At 45.4% G+C, this 22,569-nt stretch overlaps 3 protein-coding genes and 1 long non-coding RNA gene across 4 annotated transcripts; 3 read left to right on the forward strand and 1 right to left on the reverse strand.

Moving 5' to 3' along the window:
* The first annotated feature begins 585 nt into the window (after positions 1–585).
* On the forward strand, positions 586–2,870 carry LOC136196502 (N-lysine methyltransferase SMYD2-like). The gene is made up of 14 exons (XM_065986059.1): positions 586–680; positions 742–829; positions 1,089–1,202; positions 1,258–1,306; positions 1,399–1,520; positions 1,590–1,660; positions 1,719–1,821; positions 1,870–1,983; positions 2,066–2,120; positions 2,169–2,237; positions 2,291–2,401; positions 2,462–2,628; positions 2,679–2,742; positions 2,800–2,870. The coding sequence occupies exons 1-14, from the start codon at positions 646–648 to the stop codon at positions 2,802–2,804; spliced, it is 1,167 nt and encodes a 388-aa protein (XP_065842131.1). The 5' UTR covers positions 586–645; the 3' UTR covers positions 2,805–2,870.
* Positions 2,871–15,542: 12,672 nt separating this feature from the next.
* On the reverse strand, positions 15,543–17,747 carry LOC136196617 (perforin-like protein 1). Its single transcript, XM_065986207.1, has 3 exons — positions 17,632–17,747; positions 17,476–17,563; positions 15,543–17,389 (listed from the first exon to the last, which is right to left on the reverse strand). The coding sequence occupies exons 2-3, from the start codon at positions 17,481–17,483 to the stop codon at positions 15,667–15,669; spliced, it is 1,731 nt and encodes a 576-aa protein (XP_065842279.1). The 5' UTR covers positions 17,484–17,563; positions 17,632–17,747; the 3' UTR covers positions 15,543–15,666.
* A 492-nt stretch (positions 17,748–18,239) lies between these two features.
* On the forward strand, positions 18,240–20,250 carry LOC136196791 (uncharacterized). The gene is made up of 2 exons (XM_065986429.1): positions 18,240–18,262; positions 18,315–20,250. The coding sequence occupies exons 1-2, from the start codon at positions 18,255–18,257 to the stop codon at positions 20,104–20,106; spliced, it is 1,800 nt and encodes a 599-aa protein (XP_065842501.1). The 5' UTR covers positions 18,240–18,254; the 3' UTR covers positions 20,107–20,250.
* Positions 20,251–20,341: 91 nt separating this feature from the next.
* LOC136196793 (uncharacterized) lies at positions 20,342–22,564 on the forward strand. The gene is made up of 11 exons (XR_010672315.1): positions 20,342–20,379; positions 20,433–20,649; positions 20,803–20,889; positions 20,951–21,123; positions 21,251–21,541; positions 21,602–21,661; positions 21,710–21,863; positions 21,908–21,973; positions 22,025–22,151; positions 22,204–22,329; positions 22,384–22,564. It is a non-coding gene; the product is annotated as an uncharacterized lncRNA (long non-coding RNA).
* The last annotated feature ends 5 nt before the right edge of the window (positions 22,565–22,569 follow it).

Consider the following 22,569-nt stretch of genomic DNA (forward strand, 5'->3'; position numbering starts at 1 on the left):
ACGATAAGGTTGGCTTAGAAAAAAGTTACCCTGAGAGGAGCCAGCGTTTTGAACGGCTCCTTATAACGCAGACCTTGAGTTGAGTTCTCTAAACGACATATTGTGTTAATTAAGTAGCTAAAACTCATTCTTTATTGAACTATGGTCGTTATGGGTAAGTTTTAGAAATGATTGTATTCGTTTTACTGTGGAGCGCTGTACGACTCTTTAGCTGTCTGTTATGTGAATGTTTTATATGTATACGGTATACGTTATGGCAAGCCAATCAGGAACGCGAAATCAAACGCGATTTGCGACTACTCTATAAACGCAGATGAATGCTGTCAATTAATGGTAAACAATTGAGAATTTTTTAAGTTGATTTTTAGGAACAAATCAAAAGAATATCTTTCTTATTGTCGGTACTGATTTTTGGCTGCTAAGGCTAGCATGAAAATGGTCCGCGATGTCAAGCAAAAATTGCGCGCTTTTCTGGAGCTACCCGGACATTACGGGACTTGGTAACGTCGCAAGATGGCGTCTGCAAGCCTCATGCGAGAGACTGCGACCCAAACGAAGGGAAAAGGCTTCGTAGCAGCAAAGCCGATCGACCGAGGGACCATTGTCTTGGAAGAAAAGCCATTTGCGTTTGCCGTGCGTGATCCCATGATCGGCAAAGTGTGCCACGCATGCCTAGCCAGGTAGAATGCATCCGAGAGCTGTAAGCCTTCTTCATGAGTTTGGAAATTTCGTTCTTTGCAGATGTGAAAAATTGTATCGCTGCTCGATTTGCAGATTTTCACGTTACTGCGGAAAACATTGCCAGGTCGCTAGGCCCCACCCCCTCCACGTATAGAATACATTAGATTTAGAAACGCCACTTCATAGATAACGGCCACGCTTTTGATCATTGTGTAAAACAGATATGGAAAAAGTCTTTGACTTCTATTTGCTTTTGAGAATACTATTTCAAGAATAGAAAGCCAAAACCATAAGAATTTTTTCCTTTGAGTTTTTGTATGGCTTGGAATACTAGTGAAATTTAAAAACTTATTATATTTAATTAGGCGTTTTTAATTACTGACTTCACCGTCCTCTTTCTTTCGTAGAGAAAAGCGTGGGGAATTCACAAGATTGAATGCCCTAGATTGCAGAAGAACTCTGGTCGCGATTGCGTCTTCGAAACCGTCCGTTTGTTAGGACGAACGATCGACAAACTCGATGTTCGTGGAATTAGAATAGTGCTTAGCTCAACTCGTCCTTGTTTTTTCTTTGCAGATTCTAAAAGCAAACAACGAAGACAGTCCAATCCGTGAATTGCTTGCAAGTAATATATAGATATAGATTAAGACATAGATGTAGATGCATATGTACATACGAATGTAGAGAAAAGATTTTACTGTCTAATTGGTTTATTAGACCCACACGACACGCTTCATCCTGAATGGGAAAGCGAAATGCGCTTGAATACCTATTCGTTTTTTCAAACGTACATGGGTTGTGCTATGGATGAAGATTTACTTGATCAACTAATTGGCCAGGTATAGATATATTCGGCAAACTTTTATTTTGTAATTTTTAAAGGCTTTTAATTACGTACGTATGTGTAGTACCGTCGTAACGGATTTGGGCTTCTGGACGATGTGCGTGTCGAAAAAGCTGCAATCGCCTTGTTTTCCAAGTAAGATTAATATATATGTATATATATGCCTATATGTACTGTGTTTCTTTAAACTAAGATTTTCTCTCTTCAATCATTCCTGCTGTCCCAATGTATATGTTTCCAACGTTGGAACGACATTGCGAGCTCGTGCAATTCGTCCAATTTCCCAAGGAGAAGAGGTACATTTATGTAGAGGTTATTGCGTCTCTATTTCATTCCTCCTTTAGCTCACAATGAACTATGTTGAGGATTTGATGTTGGAAACAATCGAATATCGTCGAGAACGACTTCGCGTTCGATACCTATTCGAATGCACTTGTCCAGCTTGCACAAGTCCTGAGGTATAGGTATATATTATATGAAGCACATGATTTGTATATATGTTTATATGAAGCGACTTCAATAATAAATCTCTTTATATAGGCTATTGAAAAAAACAAGATTCACACAAACCTTCGCGTTAAGACGTCTCGTATAGGTATAAGCCTAACTATTGAAAAACTTTTGCATACTTTCTGCGACTCAGACGTGAGCCAATGTATTGAAGAGTGCCAGAAAACCGAAGCCGCTGCTCGTGCTCAAGCAAATGCAAACAGTCAGTGAAACAGTATTGAGATTATGGTTATGATTATTGTCTTTTGTTTGTAGATCATGCTGCCGTTGTCGAAATTCTCGATAAATTTATTCAGTCTTGTCCTCTCGATCGTCGCAGCTGCTACATTCGAAAAATGGCCTCTTTAGCACAAGCCAGCTTCTTTCGTAACGTCATCACACGTACAATTTTACTTCAGAGCTCAGCGTTTTTTTTTTCCATTGCAGAATTGCACTTGTTGGAAAGAACTCTCGAATTTGGCGACATTGTGACTCAGTCGATGAAAGCGTTTCTGTCGTCGGATGACGTGAAATTGGCTCAGCACTATCTCTCTCTTTGCGCCTCTCTTGTTTTGTTGAATAGGTGGAAAGAGGCTGCGCGTTTAACGCAAATCGTGAGTCGCACGAATCGATTGTCTGTAACATATTTGATATTTTTATTTAGGCTGTTCGTTCGTACAAAGCCTTTTTGGGAGAAGAACATCCCACTACAAAAGCATTTCAACGAGGTCTTATGCATTAATTGTTTGAAATGGATGAATATTGTTACGGAGTTTGCTTTATAGATTGAGTTTGACTTTCGGTTTGATAGTTTTTTTTCAGTTGTTTTTTTGTTGGAGGTTTACATTGCGTATAATGATATTGGTGTTCATATACGAGAGCAATTCTTATGGCTGCATTAGTTAGTTAGATAATTAATTTGTCCTCTTCATAGATTTTCATGCTCTTGCAACCCTCAAATGGCGACAGGTATTTACCATTATTTGCGCTATGTCTAGTCAAAGTCTACCAAAGTCCCGGATTTTATAGGGTAAACGGTTTTTCAGCAAAAAACCAGTAAAATCCGTTTACCCTACTAAGTCCGGGACATTTCGTTAGGTATGATTCTATTTGAAGAGAAAAGAGTTTTACGTCATTTTAATGCAAAAAGTTGTAATCGATTATTATTTCCATGAAAAAGCTTGCTAAGGAAAAAACTAAATTGGGAGGGCGTTCAAAGTAGCAAACAACGCTGCAACCACAAGATACCAACCAAGAACAACAATAACTACTATGATTTAATATTCAAATTAAATATCATAATTTCCCTAAAAGGGGGCTCCCAAAAGTTCTTCAATAAGGGACCCCACCAAGGACAACCAAGGTAATATCACAAAAAGAAAAAAGCAAAGCACGTAAAGAATCCAATAGGACCATCAAAAAGCTCTCAAATCCAAACTAACAACAAACGACAAGAATGCTACCAAGAACAACATTTAATTGATTAATTGCCTAAAAAACAATGGGTCGCTCTCTTGGGCGCAGATTAGGTCGTCGATGACTACCACGAAGAAAATAATCGCTGCGCGTGATCGGAAACGGTTCCGAAGAATTTTATTGCATACACGTGAAAAAAAAGTCCTCTCTAACAATTGCACTCAATATAAACGCGATTGACTTGACCACAGTACGAAGTGGACGTGCAGTGAAGAAAGACACGCCCCGGACTGACACCCTATCGGATGGCCAAAGGAACTTCTTCGTCGAAGCCTTTCGCGAGACGATATCTAGAGAAAAAGAGCGAGTATCCATTCAAAACAACTACGTACGTACCGAAATAGACGAAAATGAAACGCGTCTGTGTTTGCGTGACCCAGGTCGCACCACGTGGAGGTCCAGACGCTTCGCAACCCAGCCGACCCTCACCAACAGCATGAATTGGATCAGAACCCACCTTGGGTGAGCCTCCGAGGTTCGTTGCCACCCCGGGAGACGGCTATCGCCACCGCCGAAGAGGCCCGCTCATCGTGTGCTCGACGTGGAGGAGAGCCGGCGAACGCCAACGCTGTCCCGTGTAATACCAAGGAAACAATCCTCGATAAGACGGAGCGTGTTTTCCCGGTGCGAAAGCCCCTAGAGGTCTTAGGGATGTGCCTCTAATCACTTTCGCACCGTTGCTCCAGGACCGTGCGTCGGAATATCGTTCGCCCCTCTGGCTCCCTGTCTTCCAACGACTCACCAAGCGTACGAGCGAGTTCTCAAGCGACGGGGTTACGTAAAGAGGGAGAGCGCCGTGCACGACTTTTTGTACTCCCTCGCGAACGATGACGCCAGCTTTTCGCTGATTGGACGTCGCGTGTGCGTCATAAACCGCAATGATGTTACGAGAGAGAGCGTTGCTTTTTGCACCTCTACGCGCAACCAAATAAGGTAATATTTGTAGCGATCACGCGCGTGCAGCGTTTCTCCCAAAAGAAAGGGGGAACAAGAGACGGCACGTGCACGTACGCATGGCCAAGATGTCGGACGTGTGACGTCAGCGTTTCGTTCACGATCTCGACGAAACGCGAGCAAAGCGCGTCGATGTGCGGCAAGAAAGTCTTTATCTCATTCAATCGAGTTCGCCTTTTAAAAAATGCGGGGAACTCGATGGAACCGCAGCGAATTAAAGGTTTCGCGATTATCGCGAGTCGTAGATTCGTTCTATCTCAGTTTTTGAACTTCGACTCGAAGCAGCGAACAGTATTTGAGTTGCAGTTAGTCGTAGAATTGAGAAGAACGCGCTCGCTCACCTGCGTTTCGCTTCGAGAATGTCGTCTGCATCTGATCGAGCCGCTTCGACGGCGATTTCGCCGTATATCGATCCATCTTCAGTCGCGCAAAGAAAATCGATTGTCTACATTGCATAAAATTCGTACACTAGAGAGAGAACACTCCACGTCGAGCACGCTAAGATGGAGGCCAACCGATCGAAGTCTTTCCTAATTTTCGCGACCTGGGTCGCATGAGACTTTTTGCGGCGTTCGACGCACCAAGCTTCCATCTGTAGGACGGTCGTGACTCGTTCCCCTTTCTCGAATTTGGCCGAAAGATCGTCGCCAGTCCCGGATAACAGAAGCAAGTGTGATGTCTTCCTTATGTTTCAAAATGATGCATGGCCTGGTACGGATTTTGTTGAAACGATTATCGTTGTTGTACATGCATGTTATTTGCATATTTTTTTCTAGCACACCTGTTACCGCCATATCCAATGGCGTCACATGGGATTCTGAAAGTGAAAAACGACACCGACCTAACGATAATAATCTCCTCGAAATATTATTTTTAAAAAACCTTTAGTTGTGATATGAAATCTACCTCGTTTGCGGAATGTGTCAGTGAAAGTCTTCTTTTAACGATTTTGGAAGGCAAAATTGAAGTTCCGGAAAAGGACCATTTCTTTCTCTTCGTAGTATGTTTGACTACAAAGAGAGCCGACCCGAACTGAAGACAAAAGAATCTGTCAATGCACTTGCTGAGTAATATTTGCCTTCCGCGCGCTGATGACAATTAAGAAAACTGTTCTTGCTGTATCTATATATATTATAGCCACGTCTCCCTGATCCAGACCCTCTCGCGTCAAGGTCTCAGGGACTGGCTTCGGCTCCAGACCCTCCATCGATCGGTTTCATCCGGCGGAGAGACAGTCTTGAACCGAGACTAGCTACTCTGGGTTCGGGGACCTCGGCTATAGTACGTGTCAATTTATTTCTATAGGACACCAACGGTACAGTTAATTAGAAGACCAAACTAAAGTAAATGAAGTAGGCTTGGGCAAAAGGGTGCGGTAATTAAATACATAATTGAATTTTTTCAAGTGTACAATACGTGCCGGTATATCAAGGTAAGTAAACTGTTTGGTCAAATACGAATCCAACATTCCAGGTACGCATAAGGGAGTTCGCGCAACAAACGTTTTCAGAATATTTCGAACAAAAGTGTCGAATCTCACGCAAGGTAAAATGATACGCATTTTCCAGCATCCGACGTCAATATGTGAAGATAAAACGAAGAACCCATCTTTCCCGCCAAATTGCAACGTCCAAAGGGCGTCGCATTGACATTTACGTGCAAAAGAGAAGAACTAAGATCAATTTCAAAGCTCACTGTAAAACTCTCCGTTTTACCAAGTCTAAGATCGTCATTCATCGTGTCGGTTACGTCACACGGCTGAGAGAGTTCCGACGAAAGCGGTGAAATCTTTTTTGAATAGCTATCAAGACTTGACAGACGTATGCCGTAACAGGGAGTATAAAATATAGATCTCTCAAAGCGTGCATCTACGGTAATTGCCGTAGCTCGACCTGCATCACGCAAATTGACCCATAACGTAATGTTCCCCGTTGTACACTCATTGGTCGAAACAGAATAGGATCCCCCACCATAAGAAATACTAGCGACTGTATTCTTTTCAGACAATCGATAAGAGCTATTATCTTTGAACTGCAGGGAAGGATCTTCATAGCGTGGATCGCACTGAAGAAAACCGTCACGATTTGAAGACACAGCTTCGGGTAGATGACGAAGCGACAGAGCATCTAGAACAGTGTCAGGCGAAAAGAGACCACTTTCTCGAACAGGACCAAGGAGTTGCTGAGTTGTCATCAGCGGAAGACGAATAGTACTCAGCAAGGCATTGACAGATTCTTTGTCTTTAGTTCGGCTCTCTTTGTAGTCAAACCAACGACGAAGAGCAAGAAAAAGTTCCATTTCCGGAACTTCGATTTTGTCTTTCAAAATCGCCAATAGAAGACTTTCGCTCACACATTCCACAAACGATGTAGATTTAATCACAACTAAAGGTTTTTGAAAAAGAACATCAATGCACATTTCGAGGAGATGCTCATCGTTTAGCTGCTTGGCAAAGGGAAGTAAATAGCAAACGTTGCTCGGGGAAACGTTTTCTTTCACCCAGTCTAGGCACTCATCTCTCAATTCTGCAACATTGTAGTAGTCAGCTATAATTGCAATCTGTGGTATTAAAGAAGACTGTGTTTTGATCGATCCAGTGTAGAGAAAACGAAGGAAGAGTTAAAATGGAGTTGGATCGTAATTGGAAGCGAAAATTTCGCTGCTGGTGCTTTCTTTTAGAGAACCATAAAGCATTCTGGCCATAACGTCGCTTTGGACAGCTAAAACAAGGCGATGAGCGCGAAATTTCGTGCGATCTTCGCCAACGAAAAGAGTGACGTCGGTGAAATCACCATTTTCGTACAACTCGGTCCACTTTTTGGTAATATTAGTCTTTGCGTCAATAACAACTTCACTTCCTTCAATCGATCGCACGGCTGGACACGGAGAAATTGAAGGCGAAGAGCTTTTTGCAGCCATCTCTCCACAGAACGAAAAGCCCGGATAGTAACCTTTCCACTAGTCAGGTCACGTGACCCTTGCACGTGACCGTGGCATAGTGTTCAGACTACATGTATCTACAGACCGGTAATACAGACAACCGTTTTGCGAGTTGCGACCCTAGGCGGCGTACAGATGTTCAACAGCTGTATGTACGTGTTTCGCCGGGACCTCACTTGAATTCCTACTAGAGAATGATGGCCCGGTGTTCACCGTGTTGCCATCATGCAGAGCCTCCCACCGCTTTCCGTACGCGAGTTCATTACATAGTGTGACGTCATAAATTTTAATTTTATGTTGCCACATATTCACGTAGTCATCACTGCCCTTAGCCCCTACAGCTCAGTCCTACCTACATACTGTACATATCTACATAATTTTAAATGTTTTTCTAATTAGGCGCTTTTCTGACGTATTGTATTTTATAATTTTCTCTGCATTTGAAGACATGCTTGTGTACGGGAGTGTGCACGGGTTATATTTCCTGTTACCCGTACACGCATACATACCCACTATAAACTGTACATGAGTGGATACTTTTGATTGTGACGTCAGAGCGTGACAATCAAAACTGTCGTTTCGGTGTCTCAGCGCATTTATAACACGGAAAATAGCAGAGATCAATTGTAAACAGGGGTTTCTAAGCATTTTTTTCCGTTTATGAAAGAAAAAACGCTTTATTCGCGCCGTAAATCGCCTTTTTCGGGTCACCGTTTTGGGCCCTATGTCACGCATGCGCTGTACAAAAAAACGGGTTTTTAGGTGACGTCACAATAGCGTGACCGACAGACAGACAGACAGACAGACAGAAAGACAGACAAACATACACTTCCGGCGCCTAACATCACGTTTGAGAGAGCCTCCCTCCGCCGTTATACGGGCTCGCAAACTGCGTTTGCCACCCCGTACAACTGCGGTGGTCGGCTCCATAATGAATATGCAGATCATAGTTTTTTGATTATGACCATTATAACCGTATTCGGAGGATTCAGTTTTACTTCTCCTTCTTGAGTCAGTTTGAGCACAGATTAACTAAAGGAGTATGTCATGGCGACATCAATAGTTTTTGGCGACCTTTTTTTTGTTTTTACTGCGCTTACTCTCAGAAAACGCAACGGAGAGCTGCAATTTTACACCAACATTTGCGAGCCTTTATGCTACACATTCGCTTTCAACCGTTTCGATACTGGACTGCTTAGCCTTAGAGGTATAAAGTACTTTATATCCCGGTGCGTGGGAGGATCAAAGGCGCCGACCGGGTGATAAACCTCGTATCATCCCGGAGGAGCGGGGTGATATATATCATCCCGGGGAAAAGGGGCCCTTACGTGCGATTTACCCCGCTACATCTGCTACATCCCCCGCGATTGTTCGGAGAGTTCGGTAGAAGTGAACTAACACTCTAAGTCGTACAGCGAAGCGATTTTAAGCGTGCGATGTGGCGTGGCATGCTCGAAGTTATATCGCTCCAATTTCTCGAACGAATTCGAAACTCGCGCCGGTTCAAGCGCGCACGTCTAAAAACGTTAAAAAGAGGAGGAAGTCGACGATACTGTAAAAAAAAAAAGAAAAAAAAAGAAAAAAAAAGAAGCAAGGCGGAATTGAACCGGCATCTACCCACCTTACAAACACCCATACCTACGCACTGCACCACGGGAACCATCACACCAACCGATTGCTTTGCACCGCGTTTTATCGCGAGTACCGGGATATAAGTGGGTTATCACACGGCTTTCTCGGGCGATTCGGGAATTATCACTACCTCCACCTGTGGTGTAAGACTCTATAGTCTAAGGACAGCACGCTATGCATGACGTCACATACTGCACGCATATATACACGCTACATACACAAATACAGTCACTTGGTATCACAATAGCACATGGTGACAGTCTAGGATTCGATCGTAATGCAATCTCTTCACCCCGAACGTTTCGACATGCGCAACGGCGCAAAAGAATGGCCCCTATGGATCGACCATTTCGAACGGTTCCGAATCGCCTCGGGCCTCGATAAAAAGGGGGAAAAGGTCCAAGTCAACACGCTCCTCTTTCATCTCGGCAGAAAGGCGGAGGAGATATTCAAATCGTTCAATCTGACAGCAGCGAACGCCGACAAGTACGACACTGTGAAACAGAAGTTCCAGAATCACTTCGTCCGGCAGCGGAACGTCATCTATGAACGAGCGGTCTTCAATCAGCGAGTCCAGCGCGAAGGCGAAAAAGCGGAGGCCTTCATCACGGCTCTTTTCACGCTCGCCGAGCACTGCGCGTACGACGACTTACGCGAAGACCTCATCCGCGACCGAATTGTCGTGGGAATTCGCGACCACGAGCTCTCGCGAAAACTCCAACTTCAAGCGGACCTCACCCTCGAAAGGGTCATCACCCAAGTCCGCCAAAATGAAGACATCCACGGACATCAGCCCGTCGTCCGCGCTCAAGCGTCGATCCCGCCAGCTGCAGCTGCTCTCGACGCGGTGGCTACTTCACGCGCCACGCCGTCTTCACGCGTGGGAACGTCACGCCCCCGTCAATCGAAGCCGCCGAAAACGACGCCCGTCGCGCCTAGCGACAAATCGAAATCGTCTCGCGCCGCGTCGACGAAGTCCTGTGGTTGGTGCGGAGCCAACGCGACGCATCCTCGCGCCAATTGCCCCGCCGCGAACGCAGAATGCGGAATCTGTCGAAAACACGGACACTACGCCCGCGTCTGTCGTAGCGCGCCCGTGCGACGCGACGATCCTAAATCGCGTGCGCTCAACGAAGTCGCCGAATCGGACGACGCGGCTGTGTTTCTCGGTGCCCTACATCTTGACGTCACCGAAAATTCCCCGGATCGACCGTGGTTAGTGCCTCTGCGCGTGGGCGTAGTTCCGGTCGTCTTCAAGATCGATTCTGGCGCCGACGCCACCGCCATTCCGGAATCTCTTTATCGAATGGCATTTCGCACTCCTCTCACGCAGCCAACGACGAAACTTCGAACCGCTTCGGGTGCAAATCTCTCTATCATAGGCATGTTTCGGTCCTCGCTGTCCCGTATAGAGGGATGTCCCTCACTTCCGGAGGAAAACATCTACGTGATCAAGGACTTGCACACGCCACTTCTTTCTCGCAACGCGAGCACGTCTCTGCAGCTGATTCAACGGATCGACACGCTTGATTCGACTCAGCAAGTTCGCCTCGCCTTTCCCAAGCTTTTTACTGGACTAGGCAAGTTTCCTGGCCAGTACACAATCCAACTCAAAGATAACGCCCGCCCATTCTCGATTGCTGCCTCTCGTCGCGTTGCAGTCCCTCGTCTCCCAGCGGTTAAAGAAGAGCTGGAGCGTATGGAACGACTTGGGGTTGTCTCTAAAGTCGATCAGCCTACCGAATGGTGTGCAGGAATGGTAGTGGTTCCAAAATCCCGCTCAAAGGTGCGAATTTGCGCGGATTTCGTTCAGCTCAATGCTAGTGTGAAACGGGAACGCCACATGCTGCCCGCGGTGGATCACATCCTCGCTCAGATCGCCGAGAATGCCGCTGTTTTCAGCAAACTCGACGCAAACAGTGGGTTTTGGCAAATTATCTTGGCTGCCGAATCGTCTCTGCTCACAACGTTCATGACGCCCTTTGGTCGCTACCGTTATCACCGCCTTCCGTTTGGCATTTCATCGGCCCCAGAATATTTTCAGAAAAAGATGTCAGAATGTCTTGCTGGGTTGGCTGGAACGTTATGCCTCATGGACGATATTCTGATTTACGGATCAACTCAGGAGGAACACGACACTCGTCTTCGCGCAGTCCTTACGCGTCTTCAGGACATCGGCATCACACTAAATTACGATAAGTGTGTCTTCTCCGTTTCGTCCTTGAAGTACCTCGGACAAATCATCGATCGCTCGGGTGTCCGTCCCGATCCCGACAAGGTCAAAGCAGTCACGGAAATGGCTCCGCCGCGCAATCTTCCTGAGCTTCGTTCGTTTCTTGGCATGGTGAACCAGTTTGGGAAATTCATTCCGCATCTCTCAAACACAACGGAGCTGCTTCGCTCGCTCCTCGCTAAAGGCACTCCGTGGAAATAGGACAAACGTCAGGCCGACGCTTTCAAAAAGCTAAAATCGGATCTCACTTCTACGGATCTACTCGCTCACTATTCGCCACACCGTCAGACAGTCGTGACCGCAGATGCCTCATCATTCGGTCTCGGCGCTGTCCTGCTACAGAAACAAGACGACGATTCATTCCGCCCTGTTTCTTACGTCTCAAAGTCGCTTACTCCGACGCAACAACGCTATGCTCAGATAGAAAAGGAGGCATACGCTCTCTGCTGGGCATGCGACCGTTTCAGCGATTATCTGCTGGGAATGGACTTTCACGCGGTTACGGATCATAAACCGCTCGTCTCGCTACTCAGCCCGGTTAAACGTCTCGAAGACTTACCGCCTCGCGTCCAACGATTTCGACTTCGTTTACGCCGATTCAGCTTTACTATTTCACACTGTCCTGGTGCAGAAACGTTCACGCCCGACACGCTTTCGCGTGCTCCTCTTCCGGAGTCATCGGCGGAAGCTGACGATTCGCTTGCTTCGCTAGAAATCGAGGCTGATCTGTACCAAGTGGACGTTCTTGCTTCGCTTCCAATATCGGACGTTCGCCTCAAAGAATTACGCGACGCCCAGGCTGCTGACGAAGAGTGTCAAGCAATCATGACATTCTGCTCTAAAGGATGGCCCGCCCCTCGCACACTCAAAGGCGACCAGAAAATATGCCACTTTGTCGCTGCGGAACTCACTGTTTCCGACGGTCTCTTACTTCGAGGCCAACGTCTCTATATTCCTCGAGCTTTACGCCAGGACACGCTCGCACGGCTTCACGCCGGACATCAAGGCATCGTCAAATGTCGAGCTCGCGCGGCAACTTCAGTTTGGTGGCCGGGTCTCAGCACTCAGCTCGCCTCGCTCGTCAACGAGTGTTCTGTCTGCCGCCCTCTACGTCCGGTTGCGCCCGAGCCGCTTCTTCCGTCCGGCGCCCCCAATCTTCCATGGGAGGTTTTGGGTAGCGATCTATTCGAATGGAACGGAGCACATTATCTCCTCGTCGTGGACTATCTTTCACGTTTTCCGGAAATCGCTCAACTGCCGGAAACGTCGTCCTCGACAGTCATCTCTCGCCTCAAATCCATCTTCGCTCGGCATGGAATCCCAAAGATCCTGCGTTCCGACAACGGACCGCAATACAGTTCAACGCAATTTTCTGCCTTTGCTAAAGAATACGGTTTCGCTCATATCACGAGCAGCCCCAATCACCCACAGAGCAATGGGGAAGCGGAAAGGATGGTCAAAACCGTCAAAAGCCTCCTTTCCAAGTCATCTGACCCCAATCTCGCCCTGATGGTCTACCGCTCGTCTCCTCTCGCTAACGGCCTCTCGCCTGCAGAAATTTTAATGGGACGACGCATCAGGACAACTATTCCTCTATCGGAGTCTTCTCTGGTTCCGGCTACGCCGCCGATCGACCAGATCCGCCAGTTCGACCAGCAAGCACGCGCTCGGTCGAAGGAGATCCACGATGACCGCCACCGTGCAAAAGAGCTTCCTTCCCTGAGAGAGGGAGACACGGTGTGGATTAAAGACCGTGAAGAATATGGCCGCGTTATCAAGCTACACGACGCGCCCAGGTCATACGTGGTGGCCTCGAGAAGTGGAGAGTTTCGACGAAATCGTCGCTACCTCGTCACGATGAATGCTGCCCCCGACGACGTCTTTGATGAAGAAGACGAACCGCCATCATCGCCGGAAGCTACTCCAAATCCGCCTGCAGCAACCACTTCTCGCAGCGGACGCCGCATTGTTCTCCCAGCTCGTTTCCAGTAGTTGTTCCAGTTGTTGTGTTCTGGGAAAGAAGGATGTGGTGTAAGACTCTATAGTCTAAGGACAGCACGCTATGCATGACGTCACATACTGCACGCATATATACACGCTACATACACAAATACAGTCACTTGGTATCACAATAGCACACCACCCTCGATAAAAGCCCTCGGCTTCGCCTCGGGCTGTTTATCTCGGTTTCCCTCGGGTGTCGGGGTGATAAATCCCGTATCGCCCTCGACGCCATGTGATAACCTATATATAAACGCGTACTAGCTGTATATTTCCGAAACTTGAAACGACCTCTAAAACACTAGGTGGGCTTTTTAAAATAAACACTGTTTTCATCTCACAGTTTCGTAGGTCGTATACGCGCCTGTATATATAAGACGGCTGGTTGCTGAGTCTATGTAGGACACGATATACGGGATCTCGTCTTTACGTCATTTCTGTTTCTGAGGTCCCCACTCATTCGCGCTGAAGCGTTCGCCGCTGAGCCGCCTATTCTTCTTAACGGCGTTATATTTAGGGAATCAGCGCGATAACGGGTGAGCAACCTTGGTTCTGGCGTGGAGAGGAGATAGCGCGTGCACGTTTTCCTGCTTTATAATCATGTGACCCTTTGGAAACGCTGCTTTTGCGTTGCTGTCGTCTTATTTCTGTTTCTAACTAGATTTGCCTATTTTTTCCTGGTTAGACACGTCTAGCTAGACGATCCTACTAGTAGTTTTCATCATTGAATCGAAGACGTCAGTTTTGCTTCACATTCACGGTCTCGACTTCACAGAGAATGAGAACTGTCAAGCACTTATTCAGCATCTGACTTACAATACGGGCTTCATCACCAAATTTACCTCCTTCGTAATTACTGCGAAAGACTGCAACCAATGCGACGTTAGAGCTTCCGGTTTATCAGGTATGTACCTTTCTCAATTCTCTCACCTTTTCTAAATTTCCTTTACAGCTTCAATAATCTGTGACACGCTGATCAAATTGGGACACGTGTCAGTACAGAACCACGTTCTTCGAGTGACTCAGAATCCTCTCTCAGTGCCTAAAGCTTATTCTTTATTAGGCAGAGGCAGAGGCAAAATGCGCTACTTCAGCGACGGCTCTGCTACTGCTTTATCACTTCCTGCTACAGCTTTATCATTTCCCTCCCAGGGAAGTGTTCAACCTTTCCGCGTGACGTTTACGAAAAGTCCGTATCTTTGCCCCATGGAGCGGATTGCGTAGAGTATCTACAGCGATTCCGCGCTGACAACATTGAAGGTATTCGCACGGAATTCAAATTGCATCAAGGTTCGATTAAGTTCGAAAGCGAGCCAAGTGCTTGCGTCAAGTTAAAAGCGACGTCTAAAAATGCCGACATCTGTGCACACGAAGCCGATGCTATCGTCAATCCAGCGAATGTTCGCCTCCGACACAATGACGGTCTCGCTGCTTTTATGCTAAAGTGCGCTGGGTCTGAGATGCAGAAAGAAAGCGACAAAATTCGCGAAGGACTTTCGTCGAATCTCCTTTCAGTAGGAGAAGTAGTCATAACGAGCTCCGGGCTTTTGAATAACACAAAGAGCATTGATTATTCACGCTGTCGGACCGTCATGGATGAAATACAGGAAAGAAGGCAAAGTTAATGAAGCTGAGATGTTATTGGGGAGAGCAGTGCGGCGCTGTCTTGAAATTGCCAATGATTCTTCTCTTAGTAGCATAGCTTTTCCTGCTATTAGTGCAGGAGTTCATCGTGTTCCGAGCGATATTGTGGCCAAAGTTATGGTCACTGCTGTCGACGATTATTTAGCTTCTTGTCCCGATTCCTCACTTGATCGTATCGATTTTGTCATGTGGGTGAATGATGTTGATAATATTAGAAGCTTCAGTCAAGCGGTTCTTCAACTATTACAACCGGCTGAAATCTTTAGTGCAAATTGTAGAAGCTCATCTGAAGAACCTCGACTAGTTGTTGAGGTTAGGAAAGGTGACATAACTACGGAGAAGGTGAGAATTATTGTAAAGTATTTGTGGTCTTGTCGTATTTGTTTATTTATATAATAATATTTTTCTTCAAAGATGTGTCATTAAATTTGTTTGGTTTGACGTACATTTTTAATTTATTTGTTTAGTTAATCAAGCAATTGAAACCTTTGTATTTTAATGATGCCCTTGTGCATCGTCTTTGTTACGTGTACACTGGAAGCTAAAGAGATATAATGCTTCGAGCACATTTGGCGGGCTTCTCTAAGTAATCGAGACTAGGCATAAGATGGAGCTGCATTAGGAATAAGCACCGACATTACGAAAGTCTAAAAGTTTTTTGAATATTTTAATAACACAGAGACTGACCGACGAATTTTTTGGGTTTGGATGAAACAGGCAAAGAAAAAATACAGAAAAGATACAAAAACATGAACAATTAATCGTGTTATTTTTATCCTAGAATAGAGGCTTTATATTGACTTGGTGGCGTTTCTTGATAGTGGCAAATTTGAAGACGAGTGTTAACTTCTTCTGTACCGGCGTAAGGATGCACGCCAACTCTACTGTCTTCGTTAGCATTGTCTTCGTCGTCCGTAAAATAATATAGCAATCTTGAGTCCATGCCGTAGACTTTCGGGCAGTAACCTTGCTCCATAACGTAAAGGGTAAAAGGATCTTCAGTTGGCAGAAACATCATTTCTTCTGTGTTATCGTTTCTGCAGCAGAAATATATTGTCGTGTCCTTGTCGAATTTTCCGTCGGGTTGGTTCCCTTCTCCAACAACAATACGGTTTCGATTACCAGTGTCCTCGTCGTCCCAGTGGATTTTCCCTTCGCGAAAGCCTTGTGGACAGTTACCCTTTAGCCTTAAAATGCAATATTTTCCTTCTGGCCAAAAGTGGTTTTCACCAACAACGTTTGGAGTGTAAGAACAGTAAGACAACATGAAGCCTGCGTTATATGCACCATTTACCAATGTCAAAAAATCGTACGTATAAGCATCAGTGTTACTCGAACCCCCCTCCGTATCTTGAAGGAATACGAACCTGTTCCAAGTCCCGCTAGAACCAGAAGGACATCTTTCCGCTGAAAGAAGCGCAAAAGGTTGGTCAGGCCATTGAACATCAAAGCCAAGACCATCACTTTGTTTTGAACGTTTGGCCGAACGGTAATCGGGATACAATTTGAGAGCCGCCTCCAGGTTGGCTTTGTAGTGACCTAAGTTCGTATTAATAACAGTAAAAATGGGCATAATCTTGACATGTATTGGCTCTTGAAGATCGGCGGCGGATGTTGGCCATACCCACTCTTTCGCTTTACTGTCCCATTTTATGTCGCTCCCAATAAAAGACGTTGTCATCGTCATATCAAACAATGACGTAAACTTCTTATCCATAGCCATGGTCGCAGTGTTGAATTCAACTGAGTAGGAGGCTTTACCTATTTCGCCGCTTGACGAAATTTTAAGATCGAGATTTTTCTTTGCATAACGCGTTGCTTCCTTTCGCGTCGTTTCCTTGACTTCCGAAGATCGACTGCCGGCGCGAATTCCGTAAATAACGTGAGTACCCCATGCGTCAAAAAATTCTCCGTAAGCCTTGTCCTTGGGATCCGAAGGTAGTTCATTTAAGCTTGACAAGAAGTTGGGGTCTAAATTATAGCCCACGTCTGACATCCCGAGAGGAGTCGTGTAGATAGCGTCGCCGAGGTGACACGTTGAAACTTTTGACAGGTAGATTTTCTCATCACTCTCCGCGCCTGTATTGACTGTCTTGTACCCAGCACTGGCAGTGAATTGGACATCGGCGAAGTCACCAGAGTAACCTCCGCCGACTTCCACAAAAACCGACAAATCGTTCTGATAGTCCCTTGAGCCCTTAAGAATTTTGGCGTCCATTCGGTCTAGGCACGATTTTCTTTCCATGAAGTCGACTTGATCAGGCAACTGATAGTTTTGGTTTGAGCTAAGTCTGCTCTCCTTGTATGTCAGCGCTAAAATTGATTTTGATATTATCCCTGGATCCGCGCTGGTCTCTCTGTCACCGAAAGGATTTCCGTCAATAATGTTGTACCCAAACCCGATAAATTTGATGGCATCGGGAACCTTGGCGGAACAGGCGAACATCTTACCAGCTATTGCGAAAAAAAGCAAAGCAATAACGTAAGTCACGACACTGCAAGAAAAAGAAATATAACTTGGCGACACTCATTCGAGCATGTAAAGAAGATAAAGGATCGATGCTACGGGAGCAATGCTTACCTCGTCATCCTGCAACTTGACAACGCAGTCAAATAGTCTCCTGTTCTAAAAGAATCCTCTTCTTTATATACGCTGTGCCCTGATATGTCTAATTCCGACCGCAAAACCGCAAATGATCAAGGCTCCATCTGACGCCGCGCAATTCGGCTCGCCTACCTGTTTTTCGGCAAGAGGCTGTTTCGGCGAAAGCGATTAAAAGTCGACTCCTGTTATAACGAGCGATATCTAACTTCTGGACTGCTATATTGCATTCGTGTGCTGACGCCTGCACTATGCACACTAACTCAATTACGCAAATCTTCCTTCTTACAAATGACAGATGACGTCCAAAATCGGAGCCCAGATTCGCCTGAAGAGAATCTTAGAAGCAAAACTGACATTTATTTTTAATTCAGCATATATCGCCCTTATATACTCATCAAAGGAGAGCAGATAAAAATACCACTCTAACGACAGCTGTTGATTTACGTCAGCACAACAGATTGCCAAGAGGAAGCTAAGGAAGCGTCAGATGGCCCTTCGTACGTGTGACCACAACAACCACGCGTTACAGGCAACGCTGCTATACGGCACAGTAAAAGCGCGAAGATAGCTTATCGTGACCTTACAACTTTGAAAAGAGTTTCCTGAGCGCAACGCGGGGAAACAGGATGGGACGTTCGTGATTTCACCTTCCTTATCCGGGCATTTGGCGTGTTGAGAACGCCCACTCGAAACGGTATATAAAGGCGAACGTATAGGAAGCAGGTGGTTAGTCGGAAAAGGACTGGAGTAGCAGCATGACGAGGTGAGCTTCGATTCTTAGTACTTAATGTCCCTTTTGTTAGCTGTGGCCGTAGATTCTTTGCAATAGCTGCTGTTCTTTTTGCCGTTCATTTCACATTTGGGCAAATTGAAGATTTAGAAACGCCTTATGAAGTTCCTAATGCAGTGAAATTTATTGGAATTGGCTACAACATTCTGGACGGGAATCCGCTTGGAGACTCAATTACGGACTCGGATCCTGGCATAAATCCTCGGAGAATTTTATCATTATCGTACAAAGATGGCCATATTAGCAAAACGAGAAAATACAAACTACCCGACCAAGTTGACTACATTGACAGAAAAGGGTGCCAAGACAACCAAGCCGCAAAAACCATAAAATCAACAAAGGAGTATCAGAAGGAATTGTCAAACTACGTCAAAGCTGAAGGAGGATACGAAGGGGTAGCGGTTAGCGCTCATTTTAGTGCAAGTGCAGCATTCAAGTCGGTTCAAGAAGGTTCTTCTTTCTTCGAAGAAGTATATATATCTGAAACTGCTACGTGCTTACTCGGAGAAGGTCACTACAAGCCCACTTTTGAAAATAAAAGCAAGAACTTTCTTGTGGATAAAATATTTTTGAAATATGTTACGAACCTCAAGGATCAGTCCAATTCGAAACCCAGTGACGAAGCGTTCGTTCGACTTTTTGACGAGTGGGGGACGCACGTTATCACAGGAGTGCAAGTTGGTAGCCGATTTTCGTCCACACTGCGCACGACGCGAAAAGAAATGATGACATACGCAATGGATAACTCGAATATTGGTTTGTCAGCGGGAGGCAACATTTATGGTGGTACATTTTCGCTCACAGCCAACGTTGATACATTAGCCTCAAATAAAGACTTCACATCATTATTTGAAGATACAAGAGTTACAAAATTCATTGGAAGTTCTGTTACGTACAAGGAGTCAGAAAGCAGATGGGACTTCGACGACTCTGACAAAGTTGCACTATATGAGCCTATACATATTTCCATCATACCCATTTACGCACTTCTTGAATCGTCTTTTAGTTCAAAATTTGTCGAAATGGTAAAAGACGCTCTAAGCAAATATCCTAGTCTTCGAAAAGTGACTGGGTCAAGTGAGAACAATGAGCTTGGATTTAAGATTAATTGGCCAAATTTTAATTTTGCTTTGCCTCAATCGACATCCGGATGTCCATTCGAAAATTATGTGACGTGGGATAGAACAATGATACACCAAGACAACGAAGACGGCCCGGGTAATACTAATACTGCCTCGTATGGCTTTAGTACCCACATCCATAGCAAATTGGGAGTAGACACGACCATGTTTTACTGTTCACATGACGCTCTAGAAAATACAGATGGCGAAAATCCAATTTATGCTTGGCCGAAAGGAAAATATTGCATTCTAAGAAAAAATTCTCACTGTCCGCCAGGCTTTGAAGGCGGGCGCATTCACTGGGACGACGAGGACACTGATAATAAGGACAATTTTGAAGGATCTAATCCTCCTGACGGAGCCTTTACAAAAGACGTGGAATTGGAGTTTTGCTGCAAAAACGATAAAGAAGAAGAGATGCTTTTTTTTCCAACAAAAATTCCCTTCGTTCTCTACACAGTGGAAAAGGATCACTGCCCCAAAGCATACGGTATGAATGTTATATTGCTACACCGCTATACAGACGACGAAGATGACCATGATCGTGACAAGAGAGAAGGCCTTCATCCGTTTGTTTCGGCTGCTAATAATGGCAAAGTCAATACAGACATTCAATTCTGCTATTATTCTAAAAAGGCTCAAGGTCTTCACAGTGCGGGCCAAAGTTGCGTTGACGACTATTGTCTAAAAGAATGACTTTTGGAAGAAGGCAACTTTCGTTCGGATATCTAACATTTCATATCTTTTCTTTGCCTTTTGCATGATTGTCTGTCTAAGTGTCTTTTATTTTGCGTTTTGATTGTCTTTGTTATCTTTTGCTTTTGGATTTCCTGTCTTACATTTTTTCCTATCATTGCTGTTAACCCTAGAAAGCTGCCAGCTACTTGGACTGACAGTCCAAGTAGCTGGCAGTTGGACAACAACCTACATTACCTCTAAGACTCTTATCTGTCTTTCTCGAGCTTGTAGGTGGGCCTAGGGTACTTCTTTCAAGCCCCAGATCGAAACGAATCGGTTTATAGCTATTCACGCGAGACACGCGCGCTGCAACGCAGATAGACGCAGAGTACGGGATCCTACCTTCTTCGGCTATGGTCTATCTCCGCTGTTGCGACCGCTAGTCCTTGAAGCTAGTACAGCAAACTAAGAAGGACATTTCGGCTGCCTCATGCAGGCAAGTGCTCTGAGGCTGCATGCTACTTGCCGGAGAAACGATGGAAAATCTCGCGGGCGCCGAACGTACGGTCATTTTGAATCTACGCGTTTTGTGTTGTGTCCGTGGGGTGTACGAATGTGTTGAGCATGCAGTTTCTCGACTAGGCTAAGGAAGGAAACGGCAACTCTCCCTCTGCTAACTAATTAATTACATCAATTGCTTATTTCTAACAATAGATTGTTAACGTATTTACGTTGAGACGTCCGTCCGGAGCTTAATTTCAATATCAACTGACGCAGTCGCCTTATCAACTCAACTCTCAGGTGAAGAGTAAAGATCTCTCCTCCTCACCTACGTTGTGTCGTCGTCAAATTGGAGCAATAGGTACAGAATATTGATTAGGTGGAGGAGACTCACTGGCACACTGTACCGACAATGCTTGTGCCGTGAGACAAAGGAAAAGAAACGCGACGTTCCTGCATTTCAGTCATCAACTCATTTACTTGTTCAAAGGAACGGCAGCGTAGCAGTGATCTGCCACTACCAATGACACTCCAGTGAGTCTATAAAGGGTCGTTTTTGGGGACCACACCCTTCCAGCCAGAAAGGCGGATGTTGACCAGAATCTGGTCATTGTACGTTATATGCACACTATGTCACCCGGCCCTTTTTTTCTTCCAACAGGTATTTCGTTTCTCTGCTCGTTCTAGAGTTCGCTCTCTGCGGTAAAGTCCTGGACTCGCAAGGAACCTCGCCGGCCACTCGAGCTCCTATCACGCGTGCGATCACTTCACAAGCAGACAAGAGAAAAGCCACAACACAATATAGCAATCTTTTCAATCCTTTTAGGAGCAAAATTCTAGCGAGCATTGGAGAGAGTTGGCAACTAGGGAGAGTACAAGCGCGGGCGAATGTACGTGGGTGCTTGATCACGTGCACGACTCTTTGAACGTTCCCTACCTGAGCAGATCCAAAGTGAGGAACTTTTGTTAATAAAAATTGTTAGAAAATTTTAGAGATCAATCTTTTCTGCAGAACGTATATAATTGCCGATTTCTGCCAAATGCATTGTGTTTGAAAACTATTCTTTGCAAGGCGAGCTTCAAAGTTTTAATCATTGGGAAATCTCATTACGTTGGGCAGGAAGACGATGAAATCATTACTGCATGGCAGTACAAAATGTATGAAGATTCTTCTATAACAACATGGCGGAGGTGACGAACTACTAAGCTAAGAAACGAGGCTTTCTACCTGGTTAGAATACGCTGCATTCAACTTGGAGTGGAGCGACTACATAGTAAATAAGTCATTTCATCTGTTTTGGTCAAATAAGTCGGGAAGTTTTTTCCTCCTTACAAGGGCGCCACGTGACCGGTTTTTAATTTGCTGCTCGTTCTCACTAGAGGGGTGAGGCTTTGTTGTTGATCACATGCAGATAACACATGCTCTTCTGCAAAGAGATATAGATGCTTGAAGAAGAAGAAGGAGTGTGAATGATCGAACAAGTTTTCGCGGAGCCCTGCAAGCATTACGTATTTCTTGCCGTAAAACGCTCGTACAGATAAACCTGGAGATGACCGAAACTGTAACGGTGATAAACTGAGACAATTCCCAGCCAAGCACAGCTTCTTTTCCAGACAAAGGCGAGGAAATAGCGGCATCGTACTCGCCGGCCAAAAAGGGGGCAAAATCGTCCTTTGAAAGCGACGGGAACACGGTAGAAGCGGAAGAAACGGTTGGGAGATGACTGCGTCACGATCGAGGTAAAATATCGCCTTTCTCTTGCATCTGATCGTGCGAGAGCGCTTTGCTTTCAGCTGTCTCAGCGGACCGCACCAGAAAACTCTTCTTCAATGACGTCACAGGTGATGGTGAATATTTTACGACGGAAAAACCCTCGACGCGTGTTGACCAATCTGCCGGGCGCCGTACATGATTACCTAGCTACACAATCTACCTTAAATTTACAGTAGACTGAAATAAGATTATTTCTCGTGATTGCA

This window comes from Oscarella lobularis, chromosome 16 (genome assembly GCF_947507565.1).
Source record: "Oscarella lobularis chromosome 16, ooOscLobu1.1, whole genome shotgun sequence".
In the NCBI taxonomy this organism is placed as follows: Eukaryota; Metazoa; Porifera; class Homoscleromorpha; order Homosclerophorida; family Oscarellidae; genus Oscarella; species Oscarella lobularis.

Excerpts from the sequence above, each read along its gene's own strand:
- LOC136196502 (XM_065986059.1), top strand. The coding sequence starts at position 646 with ATGATCGGCAAAGTGTGCCACGCATGCCTAGCCAG. Across the intron at positions 2,121-2,168 it reads CGTTAAGACGTCTCGTATAG|ACGTGAGCCAATGTATTGAA; the intron begins GTATAAGCCTAA and ends TCTGCGACTCAG. Across the intron at positions 2,629-2,678 it reads CTGCGCGTTTAACGCAAATC|GCTGTTCGTTCGTACAAAGC; the intron begins GTGAGTCGCACG and ends ATTTTTATTTAG.